The sequence below is a fragment of the Tupaia chinensis genome, unplaced genomic scaffold (assembly GCF_000334495.1).
Source record: "Tupaia chinensis unplaced genomic scaffold, TupChi_1.0 Scaffold000074_1, whole genome shotgun sequence".
NCBI lineage: Eukaryota > Metazoa > Chordata > Mammalia > Scandentia > Tupaiidae > Tupaia > Tupaia belangeri.
In genome coordinates, this window is record NW_006159534.1 from 2,733,992 (window position 1) to 2,760,694 (window position 26,703).

The following is a 26,703-nucleotide window of genomic DNA, read 5'->3' on the forward strand; positions in this document are numbered from 1 at the left end:
AGTTTGAGTCCTGAACCCAAGCAGCTTGAGAAACTTGCCAGGTGTATGTGTATGCATACATGCCTAAAATCCCAAGAGGAAATAGAGGAGAAGGGATTGTGACTTGGCTACTCCCCCCCAGGGGGAGTGTGCTCTCTTTCTCTCGCTCGCTCTCTCTTTCTGTCTTCATCAAGCACACACACCATATAGCCAAATAAAAAAGAGAGAGAGATGGGACCAGCAGGTGCTAGAATTCCCACGTGGCCAACCACGGTTCAAGTCCTGGACCTGGCAGCTTGCTTTCTACCTCTCTCTCGGGACCAGCGGTTGGTGTAATGGCTGTATCGCTGGACTCCCACGTAGTCGACCGCAGTTTGAGTTCCGGACCCAGTGTCTTAAACTCATACAGGGCACAGGTGCATGCATGCCCAAGATCCTGAGAGGAAAATGGAGGAGAAGGGATTGCGGCATGGCCATCCCCCCTGGGGGTTGATTTCTCACTTTCTGTCTGTCTGTCTCTGTCTTTCTGGCGAATGCATCGCCCTATAGCAAAAAACTCTCAAACAGAGAGAGAGAGAAAATAAAGTATTTTTAAAACCTTCTTAACAGTCCAAAAGGTAGTCCAAATCTAAATGAAAACAGGAACCCTAAGATAAACAGAGCACTGAGCGACTTTTATACTACAGAAATTGGCCATATTTGGAGACTTTTGAGATCCAGTTGTGGTTGCAAATTCAAATTTGTGTGCACCTAGTAAGATACTTTAAAAATACGTAAGGCAAAAGTTGACATGTCTAGAAAACAGAAGTGAATGAATTTAATCATTTTAGAGGAAGATTTTAACATATTTCTATTTCATTTTTTTTATTTATTCATTCATTTATTTTAATTTAACCAGAGAGTGATAGACACACACAGAGAGAGAAAGAGAGAGAAAGAAAGCAAACCACCAGGTCCAGGACTTGAACCGTGGTCAGCCATGTGGCAGTGTCCAGCGCCTTAACCATTATGCCACCTGCTGGTCCCTAACATATTTCTAAAGTAATAGATAAACAAGTAGTCAGTTAACCAACTTGATATAATTGACATATAGCAATGCATCCAACAGTTATGAAAGATATACTCTTTAAACACATATAGAATATTTACCAAAATTAACTGTATGCTGGTCTCAACAAATTTCAGAAGATAACTAAAAATTCCTAGATGATTAGAAATTAAACAATATATTCCTAATAACCCCTGAGTCAAAGTTGAAGTCGTCATGCAGATTTTAAAAGAAATTGAACAGAATTGTGAACAAAATGAAATTGTAACTGTGACAAAAACAATGAGATAAAAACAAGCTAAGAGGGAAATGTGTAACCTTACATAGGTATGTCAGAAAAGTTTGTCCTCAGGAAATTAGAAAGTTTTTAAAACAGCAGATCAAACTCAAAAGTAGTAGAAAATACAAAGAACATAAGTTAGCAGAATACGAAATAAATGTACAGTAAAGAAAATAAAGTTCTTTAAAAAGACTAATATTACTAATAAAATGATTAAATAAGAATGATCAGGCAAAAAAGAAGACACAAATTATAAGTAACCAAAAATCCTTAAAAATATTTTAAGGGGGAAGCTGTTGTTATGATTAATGTTATTATGCCAATGAATTTTAAAAATTTAGGTAAAATGAAAAAGAAATAGCAAGCCTTATAGACATATACAGGTTGACTATCCCCCATTTGAAATGCTTGGGATCAGAGTGTTTGTATTTTTTTTGAATTTTGGATGGAATATTTGCATGTACATAATGAAATATCTTAGAGATGGAGGAGGGCTCAAGTCTAAACTTGAAACTCATTTTTGTCTCATATACACTTTATGAAGGTAACTTTTTAAAAAAAGTTATTTATTTAATTTTATTTATTCATTATTTATTTTAACTTGACCATAGAGAGAGAGAAAGTAAGCCACCAGGTCTGGGACTCAAACCATGGTTGGCCATGTGGTAGTGTCCAGCACCTTAACCACCATGCCACCTGCTAGTCCCATGAAGATAACTTTATACATACAGTATTGTTGAATTGCTGTGGTTTGACTGACCTGTCACATGAGATCAGGTGAAATTTTTCTATTGTTGGCATTGCATTGGTACTCAAAAAGTTGTGGATTCTGGATAAGGGATGCTCAACTTATATCTATTAAAGAAAGGAAATCCATTTTAAAATACTTCCCACAAAAAAACCCTCCAGTCCCAGAGTGTTCTTCCAAATATTTGAGTAAAAACTATTATCGATTTTATACAAAATTCTTTCAGAATGGGAACCAGCAGTTAGCATAATGGCTATGTCGCTGGACTCCCACGTAGTCGACCGCGGTTCGTGTCCCGGACCCGGTGGCTTAAAACTCACGCCGGGCGCGTGTGCGTGCGTGCCCAAGATCCCGAGAGGAGAATGGAGGAGAAGGGATTGCGGCGTGACCATCCCCCCTGGCGGGTGATTTCTCGCTTTCTGTCTCTATGTCTCTCTCTGTCTGTCTGGCGAGCGCACACGCCCTACAGTGAAAATCTCTCCCCCCAAAAAAAAAATTCTTTCAGAATGAGTCAGCCCATGACCTGGTATTTAAGGCTGTAGGGTCCCCATGGCCAGCCATGTAGTCCAGGACCCATGTCCTGGAAAACAGACCAGGCATGTGTGCATGCAAACCCAAAACCCCAAAAGGAGGGAGTAATGAGGGGATTACAGTGTGACCGTACCCCATGGGGGGTGCTTTTTCACTTTCTCTCTCCAGTGAACACATGTAGCCATGCAGCCTCTAGCAACATTTAAAACGAAAATCTAAACTCTACTCAGTGGAGAGCCTTTCTACTCCCCATCTTTATCTCTGGCTGTTTTAACCTCACCCCTTTTATTCTAGCCCCACTGACCTTGCTTTGTTTTAGTTCACCAAAGACCTCTCCAGCTTGGGACAGTTTGTACCACCTAGGACACTTCCCTCCAGGATCTTTACATGACTTGCTTCCTTGCATAACCCAGGTTCTCCCAGATGCCGTCTCTTCAGAGACTCTTGCCCTCACCAGTCGTATGACAGTGTGCTTATGCCCTTGCCCCACATTAATTTCTTCAGAGTACTTATCATTAGCTGGTTGGTTTTTTATAATCTGTCTTCGCCACGAGAGACTACACCTCAAAAGGACAGAGACTGTCTAAAATCTTATTCAGTGCTTTTTCCTACCTTACAGTAGGCATTCAATAAATATTTGTTGGGACCAGCAGTTAGCGTAATGGCTATGTCGCTGGACTCCCATGTAGTCGACCGCAGTTCGCATCCCGGACCTGGTGGCTTAAACTCACTCCGGGTGCATGTGCGCACGTGCCCAAGATCCCAAGAAGAGAATGGAGGAGAAGGGATTGCGGTGTGACCATCCCCCTAGGGGATGATTTCTCGCTTTCTATCTCTCTGTCTCTCTCTGTCTGGCGAGCGCACACACCCTATAGCAAAAACCTCTTCAAAAAAAAAAAAAAAAAAAAAAATTTTTTGAACGCAGTGAAAGAATGAGGATCCCGGACCTGGTGGCTTAAACTCACTCCGGGTGCATGTGCGCACGTGCCCAAGATCCCAAGAAGAGAATGGAGGAGAAGGGATTGCGGTGTGACCATCCCCCTAGGGGATGATTTCTCGCTTTCTATCTCTCTGTCTCTCTCTGTCTGGCGAGCGCACACACCCTATAGCAAAAACCTCTTCAAAAAAAAAAAAAAAGAATAAATATTTGTTGAACGCAGTGAAAGAATGAGGTCTCTAAAACTGCATTCCACAAGTCCCTTCCTATTATGGAGTTCACTCATTCCCCTTCTGTCTCACTTCCATGCCATCTTTCTATATTTTATTTTTATGTTCTAGCCTCTTAAGTCTGTATTTTTATTTCTATAAATATAAACTTGATATTCTGGGAGGTTTACAGGTATTAGAATATTCCAGTTTTATAAGTAATATATCTACCCCATTTTACTAAGGCGATTTGTGTGGAATTTCTTCCGCTTGGAAAACGAACATCTGAATAACTGTGGTGAATTCCGGGCTGTGCGGGACATCTCTGTGGCCCCCCTGAATGCAGATGATCAGACCCTCCTAGAGCAGATGATGGACCAGGACGATGGTGTCCGGAACCGCCAGAAGAATCGGTCATGGAAGTACAGCCAGAGCATATCCCTGCGCCGGCCTCGCCTCGCTTCTCAGTACGTATGGCTTCCGCCTCTGGGAGACCTGTTTCGGCTATTAGCTGTGGGTGACATCTAAGCTAAGCAGCTATCAGATAGAACCAATGAAGTCAAAGTCAATATCTAACCATTTTTCTTTCGCTCATAAAACGTAATAAGCTAATTTCATACACTATAGAATGTCTTAGGAGCACGTAGAGTTAATGTCAGTAAGGCAGTACCTACCAATCTGGGGGGAAGGTACACTGTCCAGGGAAAATTAGGTTGGAGATTTATTTGACTGTTCAGTATATTTTGTGTATAGATAATTTCCAAGTTATAAACTGTAAGAAACCTGTCGTCTGTGTAAGGTTGGCCAGAATACTTAATTTCTCTGTATTATCTCTCATCTATAAGTTGGGGAAAATACGATACCTGCTCATAGAGTGCTTAGTGGATTAAAGTCATTGTTACATGAATATACCTCACAAAAAGAGCTCCATAAGTAAAAGCTGTTATTATTTTGTCTTCTTATGAAGTACCTGTAACAGTATGTTTTTTAAAGAATTATTTATTCCATTTTATTTATTCATTCATTTATTTTAATTTGGCCAGAGAGAAACAGAGAGAGAGCAAGAGAGAAGAGGGAAAGTGAGAAAGCAAGCCACCAGATCTGGGACTAGAACCTTGGTCAGCCATGTGGCAGTATCCAGCACCTGCTCATAGAGTGCTTAGTGGATTAAAGTCATTGTTACATGAATATACCTCACAAAAAGAGCTCCATAAGTAAAAGCTGTTATTATTTTGTCTTCTTATGAAGTACCTGTAACAGTATGTTTTTTAAAGAATTATTTATTCCATTTTATTTATTCATTCATTTATTTTAATTTGGCCAGAGAGAAACAGAGAGAGAGCAAGAGAGAAGAGGGAAAGTGAGAAAGCAAGCCACCAGATCTGGGACTAGAACCTTGGTCAGCCATGTGGCAGTATCCAGCACCTTAACAACCATGCCACCTGCTGGTCCTCCTATAACAGTATTTTTATCTACCATTGACTTTGTATGCTAAAAATAATAATAAATGTAGAATATAAGGTGGCTGCATTTGAAAATTAGAGACAGTATACAACATAGTAGATTGTAAAGAAGACTTAAGTTGAGCATGGTAATTTTCTAAAGGCTAAGGAGGTGTTTTGGATGGAGATTTGGAAGTTCTCTGGAAAGGGAAAGAAAGAAAAAGAAAAGCAGAGAGCAGAGAACTGAGTCTTAGGGGGGAAAAAAAACAGGCAAGAGGGAAAAGAATAAACAAAAGGGGAGGAATGGTCAGGGAGGTCAGCAGAAGAGCCTCACACGAAGCATGATACCATAGTGCCAAGGAAGCAAAGCTGGAAGATGGCAGAGGAGGGAGCGCCGATGGGTCCCGGAGGAGATAAACACTACAAAGCTGGAAGAAAAATCTTACTGAGCTCCTGATTTTGAAAGTCTAATCCTTGTTGGGTACCAGCAGAGGGCAATCTAAACATGCACTTCCTACTTCAGAAACAAAGAAGCTCTTTGCCATAGATTATTATGTTCAATTTCAGTTATGTAGTGGGAAAACACTGGGATGCTAGATTGTAACTAGAGAAAGATGTTCAGAATGGAGCAGGAAATATGTAACAGACAGCAGGGAACCTCCAGTTAGATCCCAGTTTGAGTATTGCCTTCAGAACTCATGCAACATTTCACAAATCCTTAACCTTTTTGAATGTCAGTTTCCACCTCTGTGAAATAGGAAAAACAATTCCTGTTTCACCAAATACCACTTTTACCTCATAGGGCTTATGAATTGTAGAATATTTTAATATTCCCTAATCCCATTCAAGTGCAGGAATCTCTTCTTCAGCATCCTGAATAGATGATCATTTTGTGCTGATTGACAATCTACAGTGACAGTGAATGCACCTGATTTTATTTTGGATAGGGGTAGGGGTAAATAGCTTATATTGGACTGAAATAATGTTTCTCTGTAATTTCATGATAACTCCAACCAGTTGATCCTGTTTGGGCTGTCATATGACTTACAGTGGATGGATCTGCTCCCTCTGCATCCTGCTTTATCAACCCTTTGAAGACAAACTATTGTCACACCTCTCCTTAGGTCTCATCTTCCACTGGGCACTCTTCTAGATTTTCATGCATATTTCAAATTGTGTTATTTCTATCATCCTTATCATAATTCCTTTATACTTAATACTTTATTGATGCTTTTTACATCCATTTTCTCACTTGATAGGCACACTGTGTCCAGTGAGATGAAAGTGGTATTAAGTGAGATAGATATTATTATTCCTCCTATATGGAGACACAATGGGCTTTCAAAATGGTTAAAGAGGTGTGTCATCATGAAGTCAGTGTCGGTACTCAAACCTAGATCTTATTCCAGGTTACCACCGTCTTTTCCACATGATGTGCTGTCCTTAGTGCCTTCCTCTGGGTGAAATCTGGTTTCTTAGTGTTGCCAAGATTATCTGAGAGTTTGTATGAGACTCTAGGAGTAATCCATCTGGTCAGTAGATAGTCCTGTTTAGAGTGTATGTTTAGTGGTGGTAAGACTGGAAATGTACCTGATACTGTGAATGTGCTTGCATTTCAGTAATGGACTGTTTTTTTCTCCCTTGTGACTACTAGATCCAAGGCTCGTGACACTAAGGTATTAATAGAAGACACAGATGATGAAGCTAACACTTGAATTCTCTGAAGTCTAGATTCACATCCTTGGTTTTTCCTACTCTACAATTCTTTCCTCGACCAACGCAACCTCTAGTACCTTTCCAGCTGAAAACAGGAGAAAACGCATAACACATTTTCCGAGCTCTTCCAGATCGGATCCTATGGACTCCAAACAAGCTCACTGTGTTTCTTTTCTTTTCTTCTGGTTTAATTTTAATTTTTCTATTTTTAAAACAAATATTTACTTCATTTTGCCAATCAGAGGACATTTTAAGGAACAAAAACATAGTATCTTATTGATTGTTTACAATCACAAGGACACACAGATACCTATCAAGATGAAGAACAGGCATTGCAAGGACCCTCTGATGGGACGGTACCGAGAAATCTCGGCCTCCACTAGACCCGGTTTTGACTGGTTGAAACCGGACATTGGTTTTTAAATTTTTTGTCAGTTTATGTGGAGATTTTTTCCTTTCCTTCATACCCAGCGCAAAGGCACTGGCCGCACTTGCAGGAAAAGTGCAACTTAGAGCAGTACCTTCATTCATGAAGCTACTTTTTAATTTGATGTAACTTTTCTTATTTCGGGAAGGGTTGCTGGGTGGGTGGGGAAAATGATGTATTTGTTACATATAGTTTTCTCATTATTTATGAAACTTAACCATAAGAGAATGCTATACTCCTGTGCAATGAAGGCGATCGCAGTGAAAGAAGACAGGGGAAACTACTGTTGGATGGCATTGATGAGGGTTAGGCCCACATACCTCTTTCGGGAGACTACTTGCACCGCTTTGACTTTTTCTTTCTGTTTAATTTTAAGCCAAAGTTTCCTTACTAACTAACTTTTTAAGTTGCTGCTGCTTTAGAGTCCTAAGCATACATCTCTCGTAACAGGGCATCCCACACACTTCCACACCACCGGCTAAAATCCCTGTGAGAAGTTCTGATGCCTTTTTTTTAAGGAACAGATGTGGAACACATTTGCCCGAATTCCAGCTAAATCTGAAGCCTTATTATGCTTCAGCGTGTAGGGTATTGTATGTAACATGTAGTAACTCTGAATTAGAATACAGAGCTATTTCTACACCCTTAGTATAGATAGTTTTTCTTCTGAGCTCACCCACTTTTGGCAGAGTTTGATCAAATTAAAAAGCCTGTCGTGGGGAAACTGTATTTTTGAGCGCATGGAACAAATTATCCTTTTCCACAGTACATTGACTCAGAAGATCCTGGCAGCCATGTCCCTCAGCAGTTTTAAAGAATGAACATTCGATTTCATGCCCTCCCATGATAGAAAACTTGCTTTTAAACTTTGGGGGATCTAAACTTGATTGTAAAGTACATTTCTTAGACTTTTCAGACTGTTATGGTCTACACACAATACCCCTTTTCACTTCTTTGTCTCATTTCTTCCCTTTGTTCCTAAGTCATCCAAATAAATCCGAAACCATAAAGGATTTTACCTTCTTGAATACGGTTGGCATTAAATTTAGTATTTCCTTGTCCAACACAAGTTGTACGAATACCAGGAGGCAGTAATGTGCACTGTGATGCCACCCTGCCTCTGAGACCCAGGTGAAAAGGAAGTTTATGCCTGTCATTTTCAGCCTCATTTTAGACAAAGGAACAAGTGGAAGACCAGCTAGTCTTAAAAACATGGTGACTGCCCCTTGCCACATACCCCTTTTGTCATCAGCTCTTCCTCCATGTACTACGTGTAAGTCTTTATGCATCACTGTCCGAATCCCAGCAGGTTACATTAAAGTTACTGTTAACTACCAAACTTCTGTCAATGAACTAACAGCATTTCTTTTCAAAGGAGTTTCTTCCATCTCTATATGACAAGCTTCTGAAACATACTCCCTTTCTGAATCGAGAAACTTTATTTTTTCCTTCTAAAAAGTTATACCATTGTGTGGCTTCTGTTCCTTTTTTTCTTTCTGTTTTGCTAGGCATGTTCCTTGGCCCAAAACTGAAAAAGAAACTTTTTTTTTAGTTTAAATAAACCAGATCATTTAAAATAATCAGTGGTAACAATTTAGTGACCCTTAGTAGATTAAAGGTTGCATTATTTATACTTGAGATTTTTTTTTCATAACCTCATTTTTTTTGTACTTTAAACTATGGAGGAAATACCACTGGTCTGTCAAGAAATAGCAGTAATTATTACTGAATTATACAGAGAAGTCCAGTGGACCAGTCGTTTCTTGTGTGAATAAAACTGCTGGTACTAATGTTTATCATAGCCATTTGAATTGTCAGCTTCATTCTCTGTTAGTACATGATGACACACAAAAACATTAAGTTAACTTCTGCTGTGCAAACTCCCCAGTGTCTCCCATGGCCAGTTTGGTCTTCAACTATTATGATTCTAGGCGCTACTCAGTATTTTTTTTTTTTCATAGATAATAGACTGATACAGAACACACTCTCTTTCTAATATGTTTGTCCTATTGGCATAGTCTGTGAAAAACTAAGGTTTCTGTAACTTTCAGCTTACCATAACAGATGCTGAAATATGTATTTAAATACAGCTTAATGTTCCTCTTAAGAAAAAAAAAAAAAAAGCTTTTCCTCCATTAAGAGAGTTTGGAAGACAAAGTATACATTTAAATTGTTTCCTTCGTAAAAAGCAGTATATATTTTTCTCCCCTAAATTTTATATACCCTTGCATTTGTGAATACTGCGTCCTACCTACACTTTTACTGGAGGCTCCTGTGCACTCAGGCTCTCACTAGAGCTCTTAGAAATGGATCTCAGAGAGTCATTTTAAAGGAGCAGCAATATAACCAAAGGTTAAAAAAAAATCCATCTGAATTTAGGTGTAAAAATTCCAGTTTTATTTTTGAGAGTCATTCAGTTTTTAATGTCAGTTAAAGTACTCCCCAAAGGAATGAGAAAATAAATAAAAGAATAAAATTCACTTTTCACTTTTGTGACAGTATGGAAAGCTTTGATGTAAGTAGAAAAATTAAAAGACAAAAGGGTTTATTTTTGGTGCACTTTTTTTTGCACGCCTATATTTAACTCTCCCCATAACGTTATAGTAGAGTATGTGGTAAGGTCATTCCATGAGCTAATGAAATGAGAGCAAGAGCCAGTGACAGGCCCATTAATTTGGTTACAGTGGCCTAGACACTAGGAAAGAAGTCGAAACCCACATGCGGCAAAAAAAAACCTACACTTGCCGTAGACTCCATAGGCAAGCTGCTAACCCCAGATTCAGAAGCTAAGGCATGAGAGGAGAGTGCCAGTCACCTCGGCAGGAACCTAGACAAACCCCTCAAGGAGGAAAATGGGGCCCTGCCCTACTCACAACATGCCAGCATTCTACACGTGAGTGTTTTCAACATTAACCCAGCTTTCCAGAAGTGACTTAATACATGGTGTCTTTCCACCACAGTGTGACCAGACTACATTCACAACAACTGGAGGGCGGCGTGCACCCATTTTTGTACAGAGGAACTGAGGCAAAGTAAGAACCGAATAAAGTAGCCTAGTACCAAGGCATACAGAGGTCAGAGGAACAGATTAACATTTAGTTGCAAAGAAATGGAATCACCCTGGAGCTAGCAGTGAAGAGCAAGAAGTGGACCTCAGCCCCAGGACCAGGCGGTTAGGAAAACATGCAAGCTCAGTGCCTGGGAGGTGATGCCTCTCCTCTCTCCGCTCAGTGGCTAGGAGGTTGCTGCAAAAGACCTACCGTTATTCTTCTATTACACCCTCCCCCCATTATTTGGAAATCCTTTTTTTTTTTTTTTTTTTTTTTTTTTTTAGAATTTTTGCTATAAGGTGCTTGTGCTCACCAGGGAGACAGAGACAGAGAGGCAGAAAGCAAGAAATCACTTCCCCCGGGGTGGGGTGCCATACCACAATGCCTTCTCCATTTTCCTCCCAGGATTTTTGGCACACACCTGGCATGAGTTTGAAGCCACTGGGTCCAAAACTCGAACTGCAGCCAATTACATGGGAGTCCAGCAATGTAACCATTAACCCATCTTCTGATCCCAGGAAATATTATTTATTTCCAAATGCAATTTTGTAAGTAGTGACTAGATAAATTTCATATTCTAAGGAAGAGAATTAAGAAAAATAAACTTATCTACAATATTATATTATATTTAAAAACTTGGGATTCTCTAAAGTGACTGCACTTAATTTGGTAAACAGATTGTAGGTTAGTATTGTTTTCTTTCAGTAGTTTGCATGAAATTTGCCTAACTTAAAAAAAAATTAGTACTTCTTACTATACTCACATAACATTCAAAAGTTTTAAATTAAGATAACCTCTCAGATTAAAGAAGTAATAATCATGTTGAATCTCTGGCTCTAAACTGCCAAGTCAGCATACTTTACTCAAGTCTACTAAGAAATCAGTGTCATTACAGATAAGATGTTTAGTGACCTGGTCTAGACAACAGTTCTAGTAGAAGTTTTGGGAGTTAGGTAAATCAAAGTTAGGAGCTTGGTTTATTTTCTTATTATGATTGGTTTAATTTTTCCTTCATTAGCTAAAATGAGTTAAAGATTTCCCAGAGTACTTAATACACACACACTTCAGCATTTCAGATATAGTCCTGACAGTAAGTCATAACAGCTCCCAACTCTGCATTGTACTAAGTCTGCACCGCGAGAGCACCCAGTAAAGTGGGGCAGACTTGACTGTATCGAAACTAGTCCGAGTTACAGACCCACAATTTCATCCGCATTAACCACGTTCCACATGTCAGGTAGGAAATACGAAATGCATCTCATTAGGTTTGGAAGAACGTAAGTTAAATGATAGTTTACCCGAGAATGGGGAGTGATGTGACTCGTAATGCCTCTCTCATGGATTGTCAAAACTCTGATACTGAGTTGCCCTATACATGTATTTACCTTTTCAAATGTGTTTGCTTACTTAAGAGCAAATGGGAGGGACAAGATGAGTTTCCCCTGAAGTGAGGATCATTAGACTAATTCTCAACTGAACTAGGTTTCCTTATAGCAAACCTTCCGTTTATTATTTAGTCATAGCCACCTTTTTTGTATGGTGCCATCTAACCTAAGGAGGACAATCAACCCGTTGTTTGCCTTGGATCCAGTATGTCTGCCAATTACAGTTTCGTCCTATATAGCTTCAAGCCAGTTACTTGAGTACACTTCCACCATATTACCTTAGTTCTTCCGAGGCGCTCTCCTCTGTACAGCCACGAATCAGGGAACGCCACAGTACTAGAAAGGCCTGGACTTCTAAGAAGGAGCAAGGATTCTATCTCGCTATACCCCCAATCTTTATGGCTGAAGGCCCTCCCTGCGCTTCCCTGCCTGTCCTTAGCAACACAGCCGGGCGGGATGGGAAGAACAGTAGTGGGAAATCCCTATAGAGCTATTGTTCATGACACTGTGGTTCTGTTGAACTGTAAAGTGGAAGTGTGAGCCACTCACATTGTAGTTGCAAAGAGAACAACTCTTAAGCGTTATCACATTGTGAAGATTAATTTCTTTCCATTTACCGGATTAGCACAGAAGCTTGTATCAGTGAAGCGTATTTAGGAGGGTGAAAAACGTATTTTCCTTTTCAAATGCTCGTTCTCTGCTCGTGCGTCCTTCCCCGCCCCCCCACGCTGTGTTGGTCAAGTGGTACTATCTGAATCCCGAGCTCGTTGTCAGAAGTAACTATGGATTGTGACTTAGTCCTCTGTGGGTGCTCCTTTCTTTCCTTCTTTTTTCTCCTTTGCTTTCTTTCTTCCTCTCCACTCTGGTGAATGGAAAAGGTGACGTCAGCGAACTGATGCTTGCTTGGACTCATGTTGTATCTGTGACTATGCTGTTAGCTGTCTCCTTTCTCCTCTGGGTAGAATTCTTACGACGTGGAGTTCCCTTCTTGATAAGTAGGTTAAGTGCACAATGTGGTACTGTTTTATAGTTTCTAGATGGTTGTATAAAGCAAAAAGTTAATGTGGTTATGTGTTTTTAAAAGAAAATAAGTGCTTGGTTATAAAACTCTGTCCTTTTTCATTATTACAAGCGCTCTGTTTTCCAACAGCTTGCCGACTGACTCGTTTGTCCCTGGCGGATGGCGTGTGCGACTGTTTCTCTCTGGGTTTCTTCCTGAACACGGTTCCTCTTAGAACTGACTTGTGCATGGGTTTAGGGCAAACAGACTACAGTGGTGACTTTTTTTTTAAAGTTCACTAAATTTAAAAGTAAGTATAAGTAGCCTTTTTTTTTGGTCCTACATGAGGCTTGATTTTAAGGGGGTCGATGTCATGACTCTTTTTTTCTTTTACTTACACAAAGAATCTCCAGTACTGGGAGAAACATCATGTTCAGTTTCACGTTTGGGGGCTACATGCTGGTTATCACCATGGGTCCATGCCTGTGGGGGATCAGCACTTTCTACAGAACTCCTGGGTTAATTATTACTCCCTATCTCTGTCTAGGAATAATTATAAAATAAGCTAATCCTAAGGTGAATATATCCAAAACACAAAGAGAAAATGTGTTCCCTAAAGTATTTAAAGTCTTCTTATTTTAATACCACATGTTCTTTTCTTACTATATTTCTGGATAAGGCTAAACCAGAATATCGTAACATGAAGTTTCCAGCCAACCTCTAGGCTGTGAAAATATGTACCTGCCCAGCCAGCCTCTCCCCAACCGTCTGCAGCCTGGCAAAAGTCCTCAGCACCAGTGCACCCACAGCGTTGTTTTCCCAGTGCGCCATGGCTCAGCACCCGCGGATCGCTGCGTCATCTGGGGTCATGAAAACTCGGGCTGGAGCAGTGAGTCCACAGTCCCAGTGATTCTCAGAGGCCACTCTGTTATTCCACTTAGACATCTCCAGCATCTTTGGACTTTCAGTGAACTGTGTCACGTATAGATACGTTTTTGTTTGTAAGCCAGACAGCATGTGTGCTTTCCAGACTGGGGGTGAAGGGAGAGGAAGAGCACCATCCACCCCCTCTGGAGTGTGGGCAAGCCACGGTCCCCTCTCCTTCATTTATCCTGGCGGGGTTTGGAGCACATGTGCATACCCACATGTGCATACCTGCGTGTGCATACCCAGTTTCCTAAACTGCTCGAGTCAGGACTCCAGCCACTAGGCCATAGGTCAGCCCTGAACAGTTTTTCATTAGATCTTTTTCTTTTTAAGAATTTTGTAATTTTACTCATCATTATTATTTTTTTACTTGACCAGAGAGAAAGAGAGAGAGAGGAAAGTGAGAAAGCAAGCCGCCAGGTTCAGGATTTGAACTGCAGTCGGCCATGTGGGAGTCCAGCACCTTAACCACTATGCCACCTGCCGGTCCCACTTTTTCTACAATTATGAGAATAATGACCAATTTTATACCTTGATTCAGTTATTTATCTAGTTTCTCTTTGTTCCTAGAGGAATTGTGAGGTTCTCGGATTTTTTTTTTTTAATGGTTTTTCCACAGGGTAGCATGTTCACCAGAGAGAGAGAGAAAGTGAGAAATCATCCCCCAGGGCAGGGGTGGTGGCCACACTGTAATCCCTCCATTCTCCTTTTTGGATTTGTGGCATGCATGACACACACCCGGCATGGTTTTCTAGCTGCCAGATCCAAGACTCGGACTGTGGTCAGCCGTATGGGAATCCAGTGCTTTTGCCATCACAGCACCTGCTGGCACGAAGTTCTTGAGTTTTTAAAATATTCATGTGTATTGAGCGCGCACATGCGAACTCACGTGCTCACCATTCGTTAATACTTCATGAACCAGCCTCTACGGAGACAAGAAGGGACAGTGAGGAAATTTGTTTTTCTAAACCACTGTCAGGCAAAGACTGCCCTATTACTAGGTTATCAGCTTCCCAAGGTTAAGCTGAATTTCCTATCTCGAGTTAGAGGAGATTCTTCGCTCCTTCCCAGGCAGATAAATGATCTATTCTAATTTCGTATTCATCTTTTTAAAAATAAAGAGTTGTTTCTTCAGAATCCTCTGCCACAGCCATCCTCAGAAATGACAGAGTGAGTTATAAGTGAACTTCCAGTGTCTTCCCTGAATCCTTGTACCTTGCATCAATTGGGGCAGCTTCCCACACAGGAATCACTGAAATGGTGTTCGTGGGTAACGCGTTAGCACCAAAACCCAGTCGATGTTTCTCTGTATAAAATGTAATTTCCCCCAATTGGAATAAACTTCGTATTGACCACAGAGCCGAAGTGGGGGTGGCAATGGTGTAGCATTCTGCCTCTCCACTTGGGCAGCCTGCGGGCCTTTCCCCAGTGTGGACAGACTTACCCAGAAGTGTGGTTGGTGCTAGACTATCCTGCCACTGCTCTTAGGCCAGTTTCTCCAGTGAGGGGGAAACCAGGTACCTCAGGAGAAACGGGTCACAGAACTAAGCATGTCGACAATATTCACTCCCAACGCTGCCTCTTCACTAAATCCCAAGTAATTAATGTACTGTGTATTACTTGTTTCAGTTGAAGTAAACAGGAATTGCTTATTTGTGGTGTCTCAAACACTCCCTACTAGATGGGCCAGTCAAATTTTAAAGTTCAGTTATGCAGGGCTTTCGTGTCCGTTCGAGAAATACAGCTGATACTTGGAAGATCTGTGCTCCAAAGCTTGTTCCTGTCAACTACTGGACCTAAACGGTTCCTGCACTTGCATCCTTAGAAAACTTCAGCCCAGCCCTGGGCAGCCCTAGTCAAAAGGTGTGCTGGGCTGGCCGTGAGCCGGAGTCCCCGAACACTGCCCTGGCTCCCTTGTGCTCCAGTCTTAGCCAGTCTGGAACCCGAGTGGGAACATGATTCCGGGAGAGGAGACGCGTCTTTTTCCAGAGGGGTCTGTCGTCACCAGGAAGTCACAAAAGCCGTACTTCCTGAAGTGTTGTGGATGCCTGGTAAAGAGTAGGGGCATCATAAATGCCGCACTGAAAGGTCACTGCAGGAGTCGGCCAGTTCGAGGCGCTGAGTAAATGGAGTACCTGGCTTTTCCGATCGCCTGCTGCAGGGACGGCCCTTTGCTGCGTGCTCCCTAGCGAACTCATGCCCTGTGGAATCGGGCTCTGTGCAGCGCGACTGTGCTGGTCCTCGCCACAGCGTTTGCAGCCCCGCTTCTTCGGCCTCTCTCTCTCATCCCAAAAGAAGGTAGAGCAGTCACAGGGTGCGAGATCACAGCTGGCCTCGCCAACCACTCCGGGCAAGGCCCATCTCACATCTGCGGGTCTTGTGGTGTGACCTGTGGCGTCAGCCCCACTGATAGAGGATAAACCAACGTGGTACGAAATTGGCCTTGGTCAGGGTTTCTGAAAGGGAAGGGGATTTTTTTTTTTCCTTTTTCTGCTTAGCAACCCAAACTGGTACATGGTTTGTGAATTAACTGCTGCCTTCTAAAATTCTGTCTGGTCAGATCAGAATGTACCCCCTTTTTTTTTTTTTTGGAGGGGTTTTTGCTATAGGGCGCATGTGCTCGCCAGACAGAGAGAGACAGAGACAGAAAGCGAGAAATCACCCCCCAGGGGGGATGGTCACGCCGCAATCCCTTCTCCATTCTCTCGGGATCTTGGGCATGCACACACACACACCCAGCATGAGTTTTAAGCCACCGGGTCCAGGATGTGAACCGTGGTCAACTACGTGGGAGTCCAGCGACATAACCATTACGCTAACTGCTGGTCCCCAGAATGTACCCATTTTTTGAAAGAAATTTTAAAACACCAGGGCCAGCAGGTGACATGGTGGTTAAGGCCCTGGACTCCCACATGGTTGACTGCAATTTGAGTCCCAGACCTAGCAGCTTGCTTTCTCACTTTCTCTCTCTCTCTCTCGCTCTCTCTCTCTCTCTCTCATATGAGTGCATGTGCCCTGTAGCAAATTTTAAAATAATAAAATCATTTTTAAAAAATCAAGCACTGTCCCTTCGCACATAATGCAAACATAGCCAACCACAGATTGCTCAACAAGATGGGTCCTACTGATTGCTGGTTTCTGGGAATCTGCCCTCCCCTCCAGGGAACATGGGTCTTAGGAATTAAGAACTGAACAGTAATAAACAGCTCCCCACTGGCTGCTGTGTCAGCAGTGCTCACCCTGGAGCCAGCCTTTCCCTCCCTGCCCTTCCAGCTGTTAAACCTCTGGCTAGTGAGGTCAGCGGTGGCTGGAGGGAAGCTAGCACTTGGATAGGCTCAGGCCCGTGGGAGTGGGGTCAGATGGCCGTTGCTAAGTGTCGCTGGTGCCTGCGGAGAGTAATAAATGACTGAGGGTGGGTTACAGGCGGCTGAAAGCAGATGTGGAAGCCAGAGAGGGCTCCTGGGCTGTGGACGAAGAGGACGGCGCTGTCATCCCCTGCAGTGGGGGAAGGGAAAGGGGCGCCGTGCCCAGGACTTTAGGTGGCAGAACTTCAGACGGTTACATGCCAGCCAAGGCAGGTCTGTTACTCCAGGTGAGGGCCCTAAGTGTGAAAACTTGACCCCCCACAGGGCGACGTCTGGTAGTTCTGCACAAAGATTCCACTTCACGTAGCGTAGGACCTTCTGAGCCTGCAGATAAACCTCCCCAGTCCGTGATGGAAGGCGGTCCCTCCTGTGCCAGCATGCGCACCCCGGGGCCTCCACCCCGCGGGAGAGTAGGGACTGGACACCAAAGGACCTGTCCTTAGTGGCAGCGTGGACTGGCAGGAGCTGGAGGAGATCCTGGGGGTGCTTGAAGAAGGAGACCAGGACAGAAGGTTAGAGAGGACAAGTTTAACTTGGCAGCGTCCCCCTAAGGCACAGAATTTCACTCCCTAGCCAAGATCCTAGGAATCGGTACAGACTTGCTACTGGCACGGCTGTCAGAAACCTGGAAAAACAGTGGCCCTTGTTGGGCACAGCTGAAATTCCAGGCTTGCCATGGCAGAATGCGGAGGAGCGGAAGGAGAAAAGAGGGAGGGAGGGAGGGAGAGGCCGTGCTGTGGGGGCGAAGGTCAGGGACCAGAGGCGGAGTTCTAGGCCTCTCCTCTGTTCCCAATTAATTGACTAGTCTGGCTCCTGAGGAAACTGGCTGGATTAGGGAGGGTCGCTGGAGACCACAGCAAGCTCAGTCAAGTCCAGTCCCAATTGCAAGTGCAGTTGCAGACGTGACGCCTCCGTGGGCCGGGGCAGTACCCCTTCCAGTGCGCGGTGTGCAGTCGCTGAGTTAGTGACACCTGTTTCTCTTCCAATCAAAGCGGGATCAGAAATAGTTCACGTTTCCATGCCAATGGCAATATACATGAACAGCTGCGCTCCAAGGGCATGCCAAGTCCAACGAGGTCTGGACCAGCCAGACATCACAGAGCATCATGTTGCTCATTACGTCAGTGGCCCTGTGCTGATCGGTCTTCGAGAAGAGGCTGGCGTGCTGGAGACCTTGGTAAGTAAGGTTCATGTGCTCCAGGGGAGTGGAGATAGACCTGAGGAGATTCGGGAGCCTCCCCCATCTCTAATATTTTCAGGGGCCCAGTAATGGAGTCCATTTAACCTAAGACACCTCTGAAGTTAAAAGCAAATTAGTGCATCTAGTACCTCCCACTATGGGGAGGGCAGTGCCGGGAGGCCTTGAGTCAGCATGTTTCACGGCTAGGGATCCTGCTCCCTCAGGTCAGGTGACAGGACAGACTGACATCTCCGGGCGGGTCACAGAGCGGGAAGGAACCCTGCAGCTGGCCCAGGCTGTCATGCGAGTGATCCTATGTCATGGACCATGTGATCTTGCAGCCCTAAGGAGACCCTGTGGAGCTATTGATGGTGGGGAAAGATACCTTGGAGGGTCGGTGGGAGCCCCAGTGAGAGTCACAGTGCGAGCCCCTGGGGCGCAAGCAAGACCTTGCCACCTGCGGGGAAGAATGGCATGCCTTTTAAAGCACCTAACCTGTTAGCGAGTGCACTGGGAGAGAATGAGTGTCTGGCCAAGGCTCCCCCAGGACCTGTGGCTAGAACTGCCCAAGAAATGCTGGATCCTGTCAGAGCTAACCAGCCAGAGGGGCTCAGATGGAAGTGGTACCTCCAGGATAGAGCGCAAGCTGCATCAGTGGGAGCAAGCGGGCTGCGTGAGCAGGGAACCAAGAGCCCCGTCATCTGCCATTGCTGCACCCCAGCTCCTTGCTCAAGGCGCACCTCCGGCCGAAAGGGGGTCCTGTACCTCCAGTTGAAAAGGATGAAAAGGCCCAGTTTGTTCCACAGAGAGGTTAGCTCCACACGTGGGTGCAAGCTGAAACTGGGTGGTGGCCAGGCCGCACGTTCTCACAGGGGCAACCTTGAGACAGCAGTGAAGGCAATCCTCCCAACAGTCCAAGCTCGAGTAGTGTACCTGGCCGCCCAGTCGGTGTGGGGAAGAGAAGTGGCCTAAGGTTAGAGAACACAGTGACAAATGACCTGACCAGCTGGTCAGAAAAACAACAGGAAGAGGGAGGAAAGAGTCTGGGACGGAGATGCGGGGATGGACTTAATGGAAGCGAGCAGGAACCTTCGTACCACACGTTAACACCCACCGAGAAAGCGCCCACCACTGTCAAGGAACTGAGCAACCACGTAGTCCAATGCCTCATAAACCCCTGGCCTCTGTCAGCAGCCCTCCCTGGTGTTGGCAGGAGGGCGACATGAACAGAGGGGCTGTGGTGACAGAGGTGGGGTCTAGCCATGGGCCAGCTGCATGGAGTCTCACCAAGATGGTTGGCCCAGTGCTGCCACCAAGGTCCAAGCTGCCTGCAATGGAGACCGACACCAAGTCTCCGGCATGGCACATTCCTCGAGAAAGCCAACCGGCCACCTGATGGTCGGCTGAAAGATGGAGCAGACCCAGGAGCTTGCTCATTACTCTCACAGGAAGAGGCACCTGATTAGGCGGTGAATTTGCCTTTCCTGAGCAGTCTCAACTAGCTGCACCATCCACAGGCACAGAGAGGGATCTGTGGCATGGGATGCCACCCAGTATCACCTCAGACCAGAGGATCAGCCTCACAGCTTAGAAAGTGGGAAGCCCATGACCGTGGGCCTCAAAGCTGCCAGACATAGTGTGTGAGCTGAGGCTACCAGGCTGCAAGAGCTCGAGGGTGACATACTGAGGACACGGCCACAATGCCAGATCAAAGGTGGTCCCCCAAGAACATGGTAACTGCCTCTGGGACTCAGTGCATGAATTGAACCAAAGACCCAGGCATGGAGCTGTGTCCCCAAGGAAGGACGGACACCCAGGCCTGAGTCCCAAGGAGTGTATCCCACTGACCCCTTTCTGCTTTCTGGCCCTCTCACTCTGAAATCTGGAGGGGCAGAAGTCCTGGTCCTTTTGAATTGTAAGCCAGGACATTACAGTTCTCTGTGCCCAGGCACCAGTGGGCAAGAAGGGTTGTGCCAGTTGGGCAGGTCACTGGAGGAGTGGGACTGCCACTGCACAAAGGGAGAGGGTGGGAACAAGCACCCAGGTGTAGAAACGACTTGAGCTGAGCAGGGAACCGTGCTGTGTGTGCGTGAGTGTGTGTGGTTTTGTTGCTAATTTAAGAAAGAAAAATGAGGGGTGCTATGTCCTCCTGCTCAGTCTCCTGAGGAGTTGGGACTATAAGTGCGTGTGCCATCACGCCTGGGTTTGAGGTTGGTCCAGGAATCGAACTTGAATCTCTCAACACAGGGTGTCACCAGCGTGTGCCACTGAGATTGGGCCAGGTTTGTGAGGGGTTTATTCTTTGCTTTTTATAAAAAAGAATTATGTTATTTATCATTATTGTTTTTTAAATTTGATCCAAGGCACATGTGCTCACCAGAGACAGAGCATGCAAACTGCCAGGTCTGGACTCAAACCACAGTCGGCCATATGGGAGTCCAGCACCCCAACCACCATGCCGCCTGCTGGCCCCCGCTTTTGCTTTCTTAGAAAAACAAACAAAAACAAAAACAAACAAACAAACAAAAAACTGGTATAGGGTGTATGTGCTCAATGGAGAGAAACAGAGAGAAAGGAAAAGTGAGAAATCACCCTCCAGGGAGGATAACTATGCCTCAATCCCCCTTCACCCTTCTCAGGATTTGGGGCATGCACACACAAGTACCCAACATGATTTTCAAGCCACCGGTTCTGAGACTCGAATCTCAGAGTTGGTCATGTGGGATCCAGCGCCCTCACCTCCGTGCCACCTGCTGGCTCCCTAGACTGTTCGTAAGGACAAGGTGGCTGTTTTGCTATCCTCAGTATCCGAACGTTACGCCTGGCAGATGCTAACAAACATTAGTTGAGTTAACGTATTTTAAATAAATTTTCTAAAACATATTTTTATACACAAATGTTAATAGCAGCTTTGTTTTGTTTGTTTTTTAAATATTTTATTTATTTATTTAAACTTTTACCAGAGAGGGACAGGGGTTGGGGGGGTGGGGGTGGGTGAGAAAGCAAGCCACCAGGTCTGGGACTCAAACTACAGTTAGCCATGTGGGAGTCCAGCGCCCTTAACCACCACACCACCTGCTGGGCCCAAGTAGCCACTTTATTTATAATTGCCAAAAACTAGAAACAACCCAGATGTCCATCAAAGGTGAAAGGATAAATAAGTTGTGGGATACTGTCTTAGCCTGCTAGGGCTGCTGTAACAGCACCTCACGGCTTGGGTGTCTTCGTGTGTGTGTGTGTGTGTGTGTGTGTGTGTGTGTGTGTGTAATTTGCTCTGACACATGTGCTCCTCAGAGGGGATCTAAAAAGGCACCCTCTGGAGGGACGAGCATGCCAAAATCCCTCCTCCATTCTCTCAGGATGTGGGGCTTGCACAGGCACCCACTGAGATTTTCAAGTTACTGGTCTGGGACTCGAACTTTATAGTGGGCTATGTAGGATCCAGCACCTTAACCACCATGCCACTGACTGGCCCCACAGGTTGGCTATCTTAAACAACATATTTCTTTTCACACAGTCTGGAGCTAGACGTCCAAGGTCAAGGTGTTAGGTTCAGTTTTTCTGGAAACCTGTGTGCTCGGCTTGCAGAAGGCTACCTCCTCTCTCTGTCCTCATAGGGCCTTTCTCTAGGCACACAGCCAAAGGTGAATTTTAGGAGGCCAGATGGTGGTGCAGTGGTGCAAACTGTGAGGCCGGTCCACGCGGGAAGGTCGCTGGTTTGTTTCTGGAGCCCTCCCTGACAATGCCAGGCACACATGCCCGTGACCCAGGGCTGGCTGGAGCTGGGGGTGGATTGCAGCATGGAGACCCTGTTGAAGTGGTTGTCTCTCTCTCTCTCTACATCTCTCCTCACTCATGAGAGAAAGAAACTTTTTTAAAAGATGATTTCTAAAAGTGAGTGTAAGCATGACTCTCATTTAGCTATAAAATAAACTCAGATTTATTTGTCTTAATTAGTGAGGGACCCTTGGTTATGACATCTTCCAAAGAAAACTAAAACTGCAGACTAATATGGGTATCAGGGATACTGAGAAGAATTTACAAATAAATGCAAAATTGGCAAAGTAGGCCAATATTTAAGGGGCAGTTCCACCAAATAAATCTGCCTTTCTATGGACAGAAGTCTGCTGCCTCAGTTCTTCTACACCCTGCGGGATGGAGAAGCAGCTCAGATAACCTGGAAAGACGCACGAGACAGTACATGCGTCCCATCAGCTCTCTGCTCCATTTCCTGTACACTTTAATTAATGGTGCAACTAATTAATCCCGCCCCCCCCAAAGTATGCATTTATTTATCAGGTTATTTGATGCACTAAAAAAAAGAAAGAAAGAAAACATAAACCAAAATACCTAATGCTTGTTTCTCAATACCTTCGAGAAAAATCATCTCCACGTTAGCCAGTTCGCTGACACCAGCTGTCGGGAGACAACCTGGGAGGCAGACGGAATCCAGTCAGGCCCCCTCTTTGTTTCCTTCACCTCCTCACAGAAATGTCCCACTCTCAGCGAGAAATATCAGGAGTGAGATCCGTATCCGCTGGAGAGCGATTTTTGTCTTAGATGTTCCGTACTAAAAAATTGGTTCGAGCGGCCCACCCCAGCGACTCTGAGCAACCTCTACCACCCTCCATGGCAGAGTTCAGAGGACCCAGAGGTGGGACACCACCCCCCTCCACCGTGGCATATGATCATCTACTGTGGTCCCAGCCACACAAGCACAGCATCTTAGCAGTGTGCCCTGTAGGTGGGGCGGAGGGGAGTGTGTGAGGCCTTTCCTAACCTTCCATTAACCTTGGTTTAGAGTAACCAGAAAGTACTGAGGGAAGAGGCTCCCATGTTGGCGGAGAGTACCAACAGGCCGCTCAGCAGTGAGGGGAACGCTGGTGAGCGAAATCAGAAAACGGCTACAGGGACAATTCAGACGCTTGTGCGCTTCCGTCTATAGCATATTCTGCTCACTCTTGGCCTAGTCTGTACCGGCCTCTGGCCCTTTGTGTCTGCCTGAGAGCAGTTATTGGGAATCCCAGTGCCCCTCTCAGATCTAACGCTGTGCCTGAGACACGTGGGTGAATATTTGGACATTAAACAAAGAACAAAAACCAAAGAGCTTTTGTTCTGAGAGCAACCAAGGTAATGGCAAACTATCCAACAGCTTAAGGAATTTTTTTTTTTTTACATAATTTCTCAGCATAAAAAAAAAGAGGTATTTAGAAGCATTTAAAAAAAAAATGAAAAGACCTAAGAGAACAACATTTCACCATTATTTCCCTAAGCTACTTACAGAATGGGTGAAAGCTGTAATCAGTTATGTTTTTATGGCTCACTTTTAAGTCTGTCTGAGAATCTGGAGCTGGGGGTGGATTGCAGCATGGAGACCCTGTTGAAGTGGTTGTCTCTCTCTCTCTCTACATCTCTCCTCACTCATGAGAGAAAGAAACTTTTTTAAAAGATGATTTCTAAAAGTGAGTGTAAGCATGACTCTCATTTAGCTATAAAATAAACTCAGATTTATTTGTCTTAATTAGTGAGGGACCCTTGGTTATGACATCTTCCAAAGAAAACTAAAACTGCAGACTAATATGGGTATCAGGGATACTGAGAAGAATTTACAAATAAATGCAAAATTGGCAAAGTAGGCCAATATTTAAGGGGCAGTTCCACCAAATAAATCTGCCTTTCTATGGACAGAAGTCTGCTGCCTCAGTTCTTCTACACCCTGCGGGATGGAGAAGCAGCTCAGATAACCTGGAAAGACGCACGAGACAGTACATGCGTCCCATCAGCTCTCTGCTCCATTTCCTGTACACTTTAATTAATGGTGCAACTAATTAATCCCGCCCCCCCCAAAGTATGCATTTATTTATCAGGTTATTTGATGCACTAAAAAAAAGAAAGAAAGAAAACATAAACCAAAATACCTAATGCTTGTTTCTCAATACCTTCGAGAAAAATCATCTCCACGTTAGCCAGTTCGCTGACACCAGCTGTCGGGAGACAACCTGGGAGGCAGACGGAATCCAGTCAGGCCCCCTCTTTGTTTCCTTCACCTCCTCACAGAAATGTCCCACTCTCAGCGAGAAATATCAGGAGTGAGATCCGTATCCGCTGGAGAGCGATTTTTGTCTTAGATGTTCCGTACTAAAAAATTGGTTCGAGCGGCCCACCCCAGCGACTCTGAGCAACCTCTACCACCCTCCATGGCAGAGTTCAGAGGACCCAGAGGTGGGACACCACCCCCCTCCACCGTGGCATATGATCATCTACTGTGGTCCCAGCCACACAAGCACAGCATCTTAGCAGTGTGCCCTGTAGGTGGGGCGGAGGGGAGTGTGTGAGGCCTTTCCTAACCTTCCATTAACCTTGGTTTAGAGTAACCAGAAAGTGCTGAGGGAAGAGGCTCCCATGTTGGCGGAGAGTACCAACAGGCCGCTCAGCAGTGAGGGGAACGCTGGTGAGCGAAATCAGAAAACGGCTACAGGGACAATTCAGACGCTTGTGCGCTTCCGTCTATAGCATATTCTGCTCACTCTTGGCCTAGTCTGTACCGGCCTCTGGCCCTTTGTGTCTGCCTGAGAGCAGTTATTGGGAATCCCAGTGCCCCTCTCAGATCTAACGCTGTGCCTGAGACACGTGGGTGAATATTTGGACATTAAACAAAGAACAAAAACCAAAGAGCTTTTGTTCTGAGAGCAACCAAGGTAATGGCAAACTATCCAACAGCTTAAGGAATTTTTTTTTTTTTACATAATTTCTCAGCATAAAAAAAAAGAGGTATTTAGAAGCATTTAAAAAAAAAATGAAAAGACCTAAGAGAACAACATTTCACCATTATTTCCCTAAGCTACTTACAGAATGGGTGAAAGCTGTAATCAGTTATGTTTTTATGGCTCACTTTTAAGTCTGTCTGAGAATGTTTGGAATCTGTGTATTGTACATTTATTTAAATGAGACTTATAATTTACGTTTATGAATAGTTACAAATGGGAAGATAATTGATTTTGAGCTACAGATAGATTATTAATCAAAGTTTCTACAGAGGATGTAGTGTTCTATATTATAAATCATTCTAAAATCAAAGGCTATTAAACAAATTCGGCATTAGCCTACACTGGAATAAGACCAACTAATTATTGGGTTGTTAAAAAGTCATACGTATTTTTCTATGCAAAAATGCATCATGACTTTTCTGACAACCCAATAATAAAACAAAATTATAGAAGGCTATCTTGTTTCTAGATACAATTTAGTTGAAGGAGAAAAATAAAGTGGAAGGAAAGCTTGGAAATGATGAAGTGCCCTGGCAGGTTACACATGGCTAACAGCAGGCTCAGAGGACTCACCTGGTGAACTGCACGTTTAGCACCAGATCCAGAGGAAATGTCTGTGGACTGAATCACATTTCTTGGGTGCTGTTGTCAAGGAGCATTCTATTCGGAATCTTCTTCAGGTATATAACAATGCTGACATGCCTTTTGCTAGTAAACATTTTGTTAGTAAACATTAAAATGGACTTGTCAAACATAAACTAAGGCAAGATCCAGTCATTTTTTAATACCTTTTTTTAAGAGATATTTTTGCTGGGGACCAGCAGGTGGCATGGTGGTTAAAGCACTGGCCACTCCCACATGGCTGACCACGGTTTAAGTCCTGAATCTGGTGGCTTGCTTTCTCTCTTCCTCTCTCTCTCTGTCTCTCTCTGGTCAAATTAAAATGAATGAATGAACAAATAAAATTAAATAAATAATTCTTTAAAAGAAAGAAAAGAAGTATCCATTTTTTTAAGAAAAAAGAGCTATTTTTGCTATATGGCACATGTTTGCTCCAGAGAGACAGAGAGAGAGACAGTAAGGAATCACACCCCCCTCCCACCCCTGGAGGGATGGCCACACCATAATCCCTTCTCCTCCATTCTCCTTTCGGAATTTTGGGCACACACGCACATGCACCTGGCATGAGTTTTAAGCTGCCGGATCTGGGACTCAAACTGTGGTCAACTACATGGGAGTCCAGCAACGTAACCACATGCCCTGTTTTATGTTTCTCCTAAAGCAATGTAAGATTTCCATGTCTGGCATTTGGGAAGTCATTTTGGCAATGACTGGCCCTCCATCTTGATTTTCAGTAATGTATTGAATCCTAATTCTTGTATTACCTGATGAAAGTGCATATCTCTGTAACACTGAATGTGTAAACCACTTGTTCCTGGATTTAAGAATTCACTGGAAACAGGGACCAGTAGTTGGCATAATGGCTGTGTGGCTGGATTCCCATGTAGTCAACTGCAGTTCGAGTCCCAGACCCAGTGGCTTAAATTCATGCTGGGCATGTGTGCATGCATGCCCCAAGATCCTGAGAGGAGAAGGGAGGAGAAGGGATTGTGGCATGGCCATCCCTCCGGGAGGTGATTTCTTGCTTTCTATCTCTCTGTCTCTCTCTTTTTGGTGAGTGCATGTGCCCTATAGCAAAAACCTCTCAAAAA

The 26,703-nt window shown here is 44.2% G+C and overlaps 1 protein-coding gene and 1 long non-coding RNA gene across 2 annotated transcripts in view; one reads left to right on the plus strand and one right to left on the minus strand.

Moving 5' to 3' along the window:
• Positions 1 to 8,721, plus strand: part of XPR1 (xenotropic and polytropic retrovirus receptor 1) — a gene marked incomplete in the record, with an annotated part of 233,170 nt that extends 224,449 nt beyond the window's left edge. Inside the window, 2 exon segments of the mRNA XM_014583954.2 lie at positions 3,978 to 4,199; positions 6,829 to 8,721. Coding sequence (XP_014439440.1) covers positions 3,978 to 4,199; positions 6,829 to 6,889 — 283 coding nt within the window.
• Positions 8,722 to 18,972: 10,251 nt separating this feature from the next.
• The window catches only part of LOC102487612 (uncharacterized), a 9,154-nt gene continuing 1,423 nt past the window's right edge, over positions 18,973 to 26,703 (minus strand). The window contains exons 3-4 of the long non-coding RNA XR_003547715.1: positions 25,565 to 25,699; positions 18,973 to 19,192 (exon numbers count right to left, since the gene is read on the minus strand). This is a non-coding gene — a long non-coding RNA (uncharacterized LOC102487612). The remainder of the gene's footprint in view (positions 19,193 to 25,564; positions 25,700 to 26,703) is intronic.